At 42.8% G+C, this 12988-nt stretch overlaps 1 protein-coding gene across 3 annotated transcripts in view; it reads left to right on the top strand.

Annotated features, from left to right (window-relative positions):
- The window catches only part of akap7 (A-kinase anchoring protein 7), a 34869-nt gene that overhangs the window by 2432 nt on the left and 19449 nt on the right, over nucleotides 1-12988 (top strand). For all 3 annotated transcript variants that reach the window (XM_080860490.1, XM_080860489.1, XM_080860488.1), the window contains exons 3-7: nucleotides 599-741; nucleotides 3394-3530; nucleotides 6116-6276; nucleotides 7139-7251; nucleotides 8685-8832. In XM_080860490.1, coding sequence (XP_080716616.1) covers nucleotides 599-741; nucleotides 3394-3530; nucleotides 6116-6276; nucleotides 7139-7251; nucleotides 8685-8832 — 702 coding nt within the window. The remainder of the gene's footprint in view (nucleotides 1-598; nucleotides 742-3393; nucleotides 3531-6115; nucleotides 6277-7138; nucleotides 7252-8684; nucleotides 8833-12988) is intronic.

Below are 12988 nucleotides of genomic sequence, written 5' to 3'. Positions count from 1 at the left end.
AAGTTGCACTGGGTGCCTTTAAATGATAGTTGCGACAGCTAAGCACATCAAGGTACTGATATATTGGTGATAAACTAAGATCTGTTTTTTGACAGGCTTTTTTAAAAACGACGAAATCAGAGTAAACAGTAAACAAAGAATGACTTCTTGTTTTAAAAGTCGTACACCTTGTGTGTGTGTGTGGGGGGGGGGGGGGGGGAACAAAATGTTGAAATCCAAAAAGTGTATTCTGTCATTTGTAAGATTATTGCACAATTGTAGTATTATTTAATGTTTGTGGGCATTTTACCTTAGTTTGCCAAGCAACACAAACTCGCCTCTTGTTTGTGGATGATAATTTGCTGCTTTTTTCCAATAATGAGGATTGACAGACAGACAGACAGACGTAAAGCAACTGTGTAATTATTTGTAATTGTTTACGCATCAGTTTGCTAGTTTAGTCTCTTCAGCATATTTAACTGTCCTGCAACATTCTCCTCTGTCCTATTTTACTGATCCTTATATTGAATTAAGCCTCCATGCTGCTCCATAACTTCTCACCTTGACAGTTTTAACAAAGACTGTATTGGATGAAGACACGCTTCTTTGTGTGTTCCAGTTACAACCTCAGAGCAACTGAAGAAAAAAAGAAAAATCGGTGAAAGCATTGAGAGTGACGAGGATGCAGACAAGAAGAAGAAGAAGAAAAAGGAGTCTCAACGTCCAAATTACTTTGTATCCATCCCCATCAATAACCCTAAGGTATCTGGTTTTATTTATTTGATACTGTACATCATTTTATGGATCCTACCATTATTTACTAAGATTGCAATGCTGATAAGCTACATTATATATGCAGTATGACTCATACACTACCGTTCAAAAGTTTGGGGTCACCCAGACAATTTCATGTTTTCCATGAAAACTCACACTTGTATTTATCAAATGAGTTGCAAAATGAATAGAAAATATAGTCAAGACATTGACAAGGTTGGAAATAATGATTTTAATTTTATTTGAAATATTAATTTTGTTCTTCAAACTTTGCTTTCGTCAAAAAAGGGTCCATTTGCGGCAATTCAAGATTGAAGACATTTGGCATTCTAGCTGTTAATTTGTTGAGGTAATCTGTAGAAATTTCACCCCACGCTTCCTGAAGCACCTCCCACAAATTGGATTGGCTTGATGGGCACTTCTTGTGTACCATACAGCCAAGCTGCTCCCACAACAGCTCAATGGGGTTGAGATCTGGTGACTGCACTGGCCACTCCATCACAGACAGCATACAAGCTGCCTGCTTCTTCCCTATATAGTTCTTGCATAATTTGGAGGAGCGCTTTGGGTCATTGTCCTGTTGTAGGAGGAAATTGGCTCCAATCAAGTGCTGTCCACAGGGTATGGCATGGCGTTGCAAAATGGATAGCTTTCCCTATTTAAAATCCCTTTTACCTTGTACAAATCTCCCACTTTACCAGCACCAAAGCAGCCCTAGACCATCACATTACCTCCACCATGCTTGACAGATGGCTTCAGGCACTCTTCCAGCATCTTTTCACCTGTTCTGCGTCTCACAAATGTTCTTCTGTATGAGCCAAACACCTCAAACTTTAAATTCGTCCAGAACACTTTTTTCCAATCTTCCTCTGTCCAATGTCAGTGTACTTTTGCCCATATTAATCTTTACTTTTTATTGGCCAGTCTCAGATATAGCGTTTTCTTTGCCACTCTGCCTATAAGGCCAGCATCCCAGTTGAGGACCTGTGATGTGTCTATTTCTTAAACAAGACACTCTAATATACTTGTCTTCTTGCTGAGTTGTGCACTGGGGCCTCCCACTTCTCTTTCTACTCTGGTTAGAGCCCGTTTCTGCTGTTCTCTGAAGGGAGTAGTACACACCGTTGTAGGAAAAGTTCAGTTTCTTCGCAATTTCTCACATGGAAGCCTTCATTTCTAAGAACAAGAATAGACTGGCGAGTTTCACATGAAATGTGTCTTTTTTGAGCCATTTTGAGAGTATAACCGAACCCACAAATGTGATGCTCCAGATACTCAACTAGCTCAAATGAAGGCCAGTTTTATAGCTTCTCTCACCAGCAAAACAGTTTTCAGCTGTGCTAACATAATTGCACAAGGGTTTTCAAGGGTTTTCTAGTCATCCATGAGTCTTCTAAGGCGATTAGCAAACACAATGTACCATTAGAACACCGGAGTGATTGTTCCTGGAAATGGGCCTCTATACACCTATGTAGATATTTCATTAAAAACCAGATATTTCCATGTAGAATAGTCATTTACCACTTTAACAATGTATAGAGTGTATTTCCGATGAATTTTATGTCATCTTCTTTGAAAAAAACAGTGCTTTTCTTTGAAAAATAAGGACATTTCTAAGTGACCCCAAACTTTTGAACGGTAGTACATTCCATACTTTCACTTTCATTTTGTATATTCACAAAAATCTTACCTTTTCATTGAAGTAAAATCATTGAAAGAAATACAAAAAAAAATCCCAAAACATGTGTGCCACAATTATTGGCACCCCTAGAAAAATCTTATAATTAAAATCTAACTGAAGTATATTTCCAAGTGTAAGTTCACCTGTTTGATTAGGAACTCTTAAGAGGTCAACCATGACTTCCTGTTCGACTGGCATACAAATATGAGGTGACGCAGTCCAAATTTTATTAGTCATTCATCATTATGGGAAAGACCCAAGAATACCGTGGCTATGTGCGACGAAAAGTTGTTGAGCTGCAAAAATCAAGAAATGGACACAAGAAAATAGAATACTTACTTTGCTCTCTAGGACTTGAAGCCATGACCCAGTTGTTGCTTGTGCCAAGCTCAGCCTACCAAACTTCAGGAATGTAACGAAGGATCTATAGAAATTCGATATGCAGTTGATGGAGCTTGATGTACTGAAATTATGTTTTTCCCAACAGCATGTCCCCAATGTTAACATATGACTGATTAAGCCATAAGCGTTACACTGAAACTGTGTCAGGAAATGTACTGTTAGAAGGATAACTGAGTGGAGTAAGGCTATAAAATGACCTGGTTAGGTTGTGGCCTTAGTGTAAAGTGCTTCTGAACTTAATCTAATTCTGCAGTCATCGCCATCTGCAGCTTGGAATGGAAGCAGATAGTAATGCTTTTTTATCAAGTTTGGAGGAGAGGAATTATTTCATTGTTTCATTCTTCCCGACTACAGAACAGAAATAATTCATATTTCAATTGTATATTCAAAAAAGTTGTCTGTAATGGCATTGATGTGGTGGGTTTATTGGGAACCAATGAGCATGTGTGTGGTCCCATCTGAAGGCATCTGACCACTTGTGTGTGTGTGTGTGTGTGTGTGTCTGCGTGTGTGTCTGCATGTGTGTGTATGTGTATGCGTGTGTGTGTGCTCTACAGATTAGGGCTGGGATGGAGGCGGTGCAGGCAGCGGTAATCCAGAGAGACCCTCGTCTGAGCCGCGTGCTCATCCCTGCCGGCAGCCTCCACATCACGCTGCTGGTGACCCACTTGGGCAGCCAGGACCAAGTCCACTCGTGAGTCTCACCTCCTCCTCGCAGTCATACTTGTACGCACGCGCACACGCATGCACACGCACACGCACACGCACCAAACGCAAACGCACACGCACACGCACATGCACAAGCACACGCACCCACACACGTACTCACACACACAGTGTCTTTCTCTGACAGGCACACATAGATGGACACACACGCATAAACACTCGCTTTTACGCATGCATACACACATCCTGTGTCTCTCACTCACTCATGCCCAAAGTCACGCACACACACACACGCACACAGAGAGTTCTTCCTTCACTGGGTGTGAGATCTCGAGCCGACTGCATGAGAGGCAGTAGGGCAGCACAGGCATCTCTTTGTTCATTCTGTTTGCAGAGCTGTTTAAACAGTTGGCTAGCTATAGTTTGTTTTACAAATTATTTTAATTCTTCTTGTGCCTAAATTATGTCATTTGTCTGTTTTTTGTGACAAAAAAATTAACAACCAGGAGAGAAGCTGCAATTGAAAAGTTAATTAAAGTCTCCTTTAACCTTTTGTTGAAAGCCATCAGCAGGGAGCCCAGTGTTCTTTCCTAAGGGCCTCCTTTAGGTGGCCTAGCATTGCAGAGCTGTGTTTCTGTAGGAGGTGTTTCTTAATGGAAATTCTGTGATGAACAGTTTTTAACACACATGTGCAATTTGTGTCCCTGTCTGTGCACAGCCTGTGTATTTGTGTAGATGTTCGTGCTCATAGTTCTTCAGTGTGACTTAACTTCAGTGTGATTTTTGTATAACTGCATGTGTGTTATACAGCCGCGGAAAAAATTAAGAGACCACTTCAAAATTATCAGTTTCTCTGGTTTTACTATTTATTGGTATGTGTTAAAGTAAAATGTACATTTTAGTTTTATTCTATAACCTACTGGCAACATTCCTACCAAATTTCAAATAAAAATATTGTCATTTAGATAATTTATTTGCAGAAAAATGACAATTGGTCAAAATAGCAAAAATGATGCAGTGTCTTCAGATCTCGAATAATGCAAAGAAAACAAGCTCATATTCATTTTTAAACTACACAATACTAATGCTTACACTTAGGAAGAGTTCAGAAATCAATATTTGGTGGAATAACCTTGATTTAAAATCACAACTTTCATGTGTCTTGGCATGCTCTCCACCAGTCTTTCACATTGCCGTTGGGTGACTTTATGCTACTCCTGGCGCAAGAATTCAAGCAGCTCGGCTTCTTTTCATGGCTTGTGACCATCTATCTTCCTCTTGATCACATTTCAGAGTTTTTTTTATGGGATTCAGGTCTCGAAATTGGGCTGGCCATGACAGGGTCCTGATCTGGTGATACTCCATCCACACCTTTACTGGCCTGGCTGTGTGGCATGGAGCATTGCCCTGCTGGAAAAAACACTTCTCAGAGTTGGGGAACATTGTCAGAGCAAAAGGAAGCAAGTTTTTCTTCCGGGACAACGTTGTACTTTGCCTGGCTGAGGTTTGTAAAAGACCATAAGGATTGAACCAAAGCGGACTGGAGGGTCTCCTAGTTCGTCTTCTCTGATGAGTCCAATTTCACAGTAGGTGCAAGACTCTGTGGCTTGTAGGCCTCTCCAGGTCTCCGTCTAACCATCAGACGACCATGTGTTGGGCAAAGCTGAAAATTGGACTCATCAGAGAAGACGAACTAGGAGACCCTCCAGTCCGCTTTGGTTCAATCCTTATGGTCTTTTACAAACCTCAGCCAGGCAAAGTACAACGTTGTCCCGGAAGAAAAACTTGCTTCCTTTTGCTCTGACAATGTTCCCCAACTCTGAGAAGTGTTTTTTCCAGCAGGGCAATGCTCCATGCCACACAGCCAGGCCAGTAAAGGTGTGGATGGAGTATCACCAGATCAGGACCCTGTCATGGCCAGCCCAATTTCGAGACCTGAATCCCATAAAAAAAACTCTGAAATGTGATCAAGAGGAAGATAGATGGTCACAAGCCATGAAAAGAAGCCGAGCTGCTTGAATTCTTGCGCCAGGAGTAGCATAAAGTCACCCAACGGCAATGTGAAAGACTGGTGGAGAGCATGCCAAGACACATGAAAGTTGTGATTTTAAATCAAGGTTATTCCACCAAATATTGATTTCTGTACTGTTCTTACGTTAAAGCATTAGTATTGTGTAGTTTAAAAATGAATATGAGCTTGTTTTCTTTGCATTATTCGAGATCTGAAGACACTGCATCTTTTTTGCTATTTTGACCAATTGTCATTTTTCTGCAAATAAATGATCTAAATGACAATATTTTTATTTGAAATTTGGTAAGAATGTTGCCACTAGGTTATAGAATAAAACTAAAATGTACATTTTACTTTAACACATACCAATAAATAGTAAAACCAGAGAAACTGATCATTTTGAAGTGGTCTCTTAATTTTTTCCACGGCTGTATGTTTATGCATGTTCAAAGGGGCTATGTTTTCATGGTCAGTGTGTGTGTGTGTGTGTGTGTTAGTAGCATGTACACGTGCGGATAGTTTGTGTGTGTTGAGGTTGTCCGGGGGCGTGTTTGAGCAGGATTAAGTGTGTGTGTGTGTGTGTGGATGGATGTGACACCCAGGGCTGCGTGCGCTTTGGAACACAGCAGGCAGAGCGTGGTGGAGCTGTTGGAGGGCCAGGAGCTGGTGCTGCCGTTCTGTGGCATGATGAGTTTCAGGAACGAGGTGGTGTTTGTCAAGCTTGCGGAAGGGGAGCACAACAACAAGCTGACAAAAATTGCAGGTATATGCTCTTGAGTGTTTGTGTTGTATTCAGACAAATTCTATCCCCTTCTCACTTGTCCTTTTCCATCCATCCATCCATCCATCCAGTCATTCTTTCCTTTAATCCATCCATCTATTCTCCCATCCACCCTGCCAGAACAGCCTATTAAACTTAAAGTAGCTTTCTCTTACCAGGAGATATTTTCCAGGTCATTTCACAGACCACTGTGCGTTTCTTTATTGTGTGTGTGGTATGTATGTGGGTGTCTGAGTGTGTATGTATGTGTGCGTCTGAGGGTGTGTGTCTGTGTGTGTTTTTGCACGTTTAAGATGAAGTGCGAGGGCTTGGTTTACGTGGCACTAAATCGAAGCTTTCTCGCAGATGCATGGCTATTTTCATCCCCCTCATTTATTTTGTATGACACGCGCCTAGTGTTGTGTCTGAAGGCGCGTCTGCAGCTCCTTGTTAAACGCGTGGGGAGCAGAGCAGGAAGGCTATCCCCCTTACTGCTAATGTCATCAGATGGTCTCTCGGCCATCTCATCCGATCCTGGCTCCAGCCTTCTCCCTCCCCCTATATGACCCGCTGAGCTGACCCCCAGCCCTGGCCTGGGCTGCACCCTCCACTCCTCCACCACCGCCCCCTCCTTACAGCCTCTTACTCCTTTCCTTCCCTCCCGTCATTGATTATCTCCTCGTCTTACAGTGGATAGAGTAGCTGACTCGCACCCCTCTGCAAGTGGAGCAGGCAATCTCGTGCCTAGCTTCATGTTTCTTCTCTCTCTCTCTCTCTCTCTCTCTTTTGTTTTCTCATTTGCCGTCTTCTCCTTTCCTCCGTTTGTTTTCCTCTCATGCGTTTCTCTTTTTTGGCTCTCTGTAAGAGGCAGTGAGGAGGACGTTTCTGGAGCGGGGCATCACTGTGACTGATGACAAAGCCTTCAAGCCTCACCTGACTTTCATGAAGCTCTCCAGGGCGCCTAAACTCAGGAGTCAGGTAATTAAGGTGCTTACTGACCCCCCCCCGCCTCTCATTCTCCTCACCCCCACTCTTCTGCCTTCCCCACTACTATAACCACCACTGCCCACCAAGCCTCCAGGCACAGTGCCTACATGTGCAGTAGGAATGAGGAAGAGACAGAAGATGCGGGAACTTGATGATTCAGGCTGAGTCATTGCTGAATGCTATAATGCTAAAACGCTCCGCTTTAGATCCTGTTAAAGGGCACTGAGCATATAATTAAATTACTCTATATCTTTCTCAGGGATTAATTGAGTTTACCTTCCATGATTGACTTAGCTTTTGCTTCTCTCATAGAGTAACTCTTGCATAGATTTTTTTTGCATACTTCTGCTGGGTATTTTGTATGTGTGTGCTTTTTGCGGAAATATTATTGTGTGGGTGTGTGCATGTTATTATGCAATATAATTTCAATGTTTTGCATCATCCTTGTGAATGATGCCCTCAGCAGGGTCATCCAACATTTTTGGTGTGAGTGGATAAATGCTGAGCAAAAAAAAAGTTCATAAAACATAATCTGATGCGATTGAAAAGATCTTTCCAATGAAATTAGAGAGGGGATCTTTAGCAAAGATTAAGCTCCGGGTTTGGTGAGATGCCACCTGCAAGCATAATTTTGCCAAATGGAGCAATCTGTTTAGAAGCTTTCAAAAACAGTGTGGACAGAGTGGGAGTGCTAACTGAACCACTTCCAGCCGGTTTCAGTGTCCCGCGCGCCAGGACAGAGACAGTCCCTCATCCAGCCAACTAACTATAAACAACCGGACTGGTCTCCACAGCAGAGAGATTATTTTTTAGAGAAGCCTTTCACCGCTTTTTTGGTGAAGTTTTTCCCGTCCGGCCGGAGAGATAAAGTCTAAAGGAGAGGACCTGGAACGTGGGATGGGACTTTGACGTGCGTGAAGGTCGGAGGAGAGGAGAGAAAGAGCGAAAGGACTCGACTTCGTAATCTTTTTCCACTGGGACGTTGGTGACACCCTTCCTGTGGGGAGGTTGTAAGGGTTATCAGACACCGGCAGACAGCAGTAGCCCCTGTCTGTACCCACTGTTCCTCTACTGTGCTGTCATTTTTTGTGTGTGTGTGTGTGTGTGTGTGTGTGTGTGTGTGTGTGTGTGTGTGTGTGTGTGTGTGTGGACTTGCCTGAGAGTGTTTTCTTTTTGTAAGTGCAAGTCTGTGTGTGTGTGTGTTTTGTGTTTGTTTGTTTGAGTACTTTCTTGTGGATGTTTGTTAGTGTATTTTTTGTGAATGCAGGTGTGTGTGCGCTCATGTGATGTTATATGTGGGTGTGTACCTGTGTGTATGACGTGCATTTGTGTGTGTGTGGGGTGCTCATGTGAACATGTGTTGATGCAAGATTACCCTAACTGATCTGAAGACTTGTCCTCATTGGCTGTTTCCACTGTTGCAGGGTATTAAGAAGCTGGACCCGGAGCTGTACGCAGAGTTCTCTCAGCACCAGTTTGGGGACGAGACCTTGTCCCGTATAGACCTGTGCTCCATGCTGAAGAAGAAGAGCTCCGATGGATACTACCACCGTGAGAAATCCATCAGCTTCGGTGAGTCCACCAGCCCGCACAGGCTCACTTGCTGAGGCACAGGCTAGGTTAGAGATGAGCCAAGTTTGTGTCGTTGTTTTTGTTTGCGCAGCATATTGACTGTAGCTGTCATTTCACACAAATAACAGCTGGTATTCAGAAGTTTGGTTCTTGCTTTTCAATACTGGCGAATGCAGTTCTGCAAATTGGGTCTGGATATTTACAACTAATGTATCAAATGTGTCCAAATGTAATCAGATGTTACATTTTTAAGACATATTAATAATTGATAGATTGTTCTGTGGCCACCTTTTGCAGTATTTTTTTTTTTCATTTTCAAACATTTGGTCAAAGTCATAACTCAGGGACATCAAGTGCAAATCGAGTGTTTGTTTGTGGAAAAGTGTCGTGGTTGCTTGGCTGTGTTGACTGATAAGGTCTTGTTTGCTGTTTGGATATACTGCTTATTGTTACCACTGAGGGGCAGCAGAGCGTTGTTTTTCTGCCATATGTACTACAGATGCTCTCCCCCTGACCTGGACAACAGCTGTCCTTTCAGTCTGCATGCTTGTATCCCCCTTTGCCAATTTAGCTCTTGGTTCATCATTGCTGCTGTGTAGCCAGCAGCCTCACATTCACTCACCATCATTATCCTGATACTGCTCTCCTTATTCAACTGACCTCACCTTTAAGTATACCCCATGCTTGCTTGAATACTCTTGGTGTCTGCCCAGCTAGAGATTAGTTATTAAGGCTATGTTCAAATTGTAGGCAAATCAGATTTGTTTCTAAAATCAGATCTTTTGAGACCACTGCCCACTGTTATTTGCAAGTGATTGATTGGATTTGTCTCCAGACATCACCAAACTATCTGCATTGGTTGCTGTGGTAACGGTGTAGGAGCAGTGTAGTGGCAGCATGAAATCCATTCCGTCACTCTGGATTTGACGTTGTCGTTGTGTGCTGTGATGCGAATGACACTAAAGAAACTTTGAAATCTGAATTGAGTGGCCAGAGCATCCGGACTGAGACTTGTCTGTAGATATCCGGTTAAAATCGCATCTCAGATCGCTTTTCGCATGGCAAATATCGGATTTCATGTATTTTTTGGCCGTCCAGACTTTCAAAAATCAATCTGGAGATGCCAAAAATCCCATTTGGGCTGGTAGGCTGGAGGTAGTGAGGACTGCAGGGATTTATCTTGACCAGAGGGGGGCGCATCTGTATGCAGCTGAGACATCATGCTGCTCCTTGTGTTATGGGGCCAGACGTGAGGTAAGTACCTTGCGAATAGGGTGTCTGGGATGTCTGGGGAGAACTCGTTAAACATTTGGTGCTGAGAGCCTTTAGCAAAAAGGTTTGTCTCCCCTCAAAACTAGACAAAAAAAAAAAGGTAAACCCACTCAAAACTAGACAAGATCTGCACTTGCTTATGTTGATGGACGTCTCAGACATCTTCCTCAGATAAACAGGCTCATAACTATCCTAACACTTTCTGTTTTACTCAACACCACTGCTTTGTTTTTCAGCCACATCAGATGTTGGGTTGATTCGTTTTGTTTTGTTTCAAATGCACTGCATGCACTAATCATCAATACAACATTCAGACCAATTTTCCCCATTGCAGTGCACAGATGTATTTTGTGATCGATTTTGTAATTCTGACTCCATACTGTATTGCATCCGACCGTTGCTTGAGAGTGGAGTGTGCAGGCATCACCATTCTACTCCAGAGAGTCTCCAGCATAGCTCTAGGTGTAGACGGCCTGTACGCTCCCACTGCAACACAAAACTGAGAAGGAACCCCCTAGTGGCACTTCTCAGAATTGCATCTTGGGTCACGATTGAGTGTCAGACTGCTAGTTAGTAGCAGATCTAGGTATGGGCGCCATACAAGCTTGAATCACCACTGCTGCTAATGTAATTTCTAATTAACTGGCTCTGATCTGAATGAGTTCTGAAGAAAGATTGATTACGGAGTTTAAAGAATACTTAAACGTCTGGCCCATGGGACACTAAACCATTGTTGCTTAAGATGTCATTATATATTCTCTTTTAAGAACATAAACTGGGTCAAAAGAGTCATTTCATGTATTTTTGATGGATCTAAGAGCAGATTCAGAGGAGTTTGGCCCCATGTGTTTTTGAGTCTCACAGAAAGATTACAGTGCATGCTTGTAGCACAGAGCTGCATGCTTCAGGCAATGCAGGCTCCGCAGTGATTAAGTGAATGAAGAGGATGTCAGACAGCTGCAAAGAGAAAACTGAAACAGATAATTGTGATTTGGGGTGGGACTCTAAGATGGATGTCCTTTATTGGACAAGAAAGATGTTTGCTATTAGATGAGGGGTTAGGGGAGGTTATCATTATGCCAGAGTGAGCTCTGCACCTTAGAGATTGTCTTTTTAGACAATCACCCATCTCAAGCCTCTCATTACAGCTTAAGGGAGGGAAATAAAGATTCAGTCTGGAGTCATTAAATTCTCTTTTCCAAGGTCACGTAGAGCTACAGTGATAGAAGGTCGCATGCAGCAGTATGTGTGAAATAAGTCAGATATATTTGGTGACACTTTGCTAAATTAAATGGCCGGTGTAGACAAAGCTATCTTTCGATTTTGGAGGTCTTCTTTTCTAAAAAAGCAGTGGTAGTCGTTCTCGTTTGCCATCTCCGACAGCAACATCACATGCTTTCTCAGGGGAGAGAGAAACACATTCCTGCCTGGTGGAAATCAAATTAAATGTACACACCCGGTGCTAAGTGTTTGTCTGGAGACTGTCACATTGGACAATGCTAACGCGGAGGAAGGAATTTTGTTGCCAATGCCCAAGTTGGTACAGCCTTTTTTTTTTTTTTTTTTTGTCATGCGTCGTCACAGAAACCAAACACCCCCGCTAATGCATTTCCCCTTTTAGATATTCTGGATAAGAACATATTATGTGAGGAGAAAATAAGAGGCACGGCGGGGAGATGGCTGGGATGAGAAGCAGACTGATGCGGACTGCTGAGTGCCAGCCTGTGCCCTCGCATCCACCAGGGGAGGTGGTTATTAGTGGTTGAGGGGAGTGCCAGTTATGCCCAATGAAAGAATGAAAGAGTGGGTTTTTGAAAGTGCCCCTCTGTGATCGGTTAGTTAGAGTTTGTGTGTGTGTGTGTGTGTGTGTGTGTGTGTGTGTGTGTGTGTGTGTGTGTGTGTGTGTGTGTGTACGTATTATTGTGGGCATACAGATGAAACTGTTTGGTGCGTGTGTATAAGAGAGGCTGAGATTTGTTGTGTAAGAGGGGGAGAGAGGGGGTGTGTGGTTTTCTGAAAGAGTGACATAAATGTGTGTATGTGTGCATGAGGGGTGCCACTCAAGGGTCTCCTAATGAGTTCTGGAGTGTTGGAAGAGGGCTAGCTTTGAAATGCACACTTTAGGCATCAGGTGTTGATAGCAAATACAAACACAGTCACACACACACGCACTCACTATGTGTTTGTACTATAGAGGTAGGGAAGTGGAATACAAACTGCTGTTTCAAGATCGAGTCCGTAATTTAAAACTCGATATTTGCTACATTGCTTTGTTTGATGTTCCTTGCTTGCCTCATCCTCCTTATTGATCTCTACACACCCATCCACATCCTAATGGCCTCGAAAATTAGCAACTCAGTTCTTGCTATCGCCATCAATATGACCTTTTTCTTTTGAAGAATCAACATTGACGCGGCTTCAAATGGCACAATGTTTTGACAGGAAACGATTGATTTTCCTATTTATTCTCTCTCTTTCTCTTCCCCCTACCCCCTCTCTCTTTCATCCTTTCTTTCTTTCTTTCTCTCGTTCTCTCCCTCCCCTTATTAAGTTGCTTGTCAAGCTTGTCATGTTCTCTCTCTCACAGGTATAGCCTCTGATCCCCCTTTGACCGGAGGCTGCCTTTTGCCTCTAATCTTTGAGGTTGTTTTCTCATCACCTAGTTGCCAAGAAATCCTCCATACTCGTTCTAACAGAGTGCCATTTTCATCCACTCTTAAGTCTGTATATACAAGAAGGGCATCAATATTTAGACATTCTGGTCCAGTGGGAAAGAGTTTGAATAAATCTTCAGTGTTAGGACCACTGCCATCCGTACATTTTCTGCCATGGTATTCTTTTCTTTTTTTCTCCCCACATGATGTATTCCACACTCCCAACCCAA

Source organism: Sprattus sprattus (genome assembly GCF_963457725.1).
Source record: "Sprattus sprattus genome assembly, chromosome: 2".
Classification (NCBI taxonomy): Eukaryota; Metazoa; Chordata; class Actinopteri; order Clupeiformes; family Clupeidae; genus Sprattus; species Sprattus sprattus.
The sequence above is the reverse complement of the archived record's forward strand: the minus strand, read 5'-3'. Positions and strand labels throughout refer to the sequence as shown.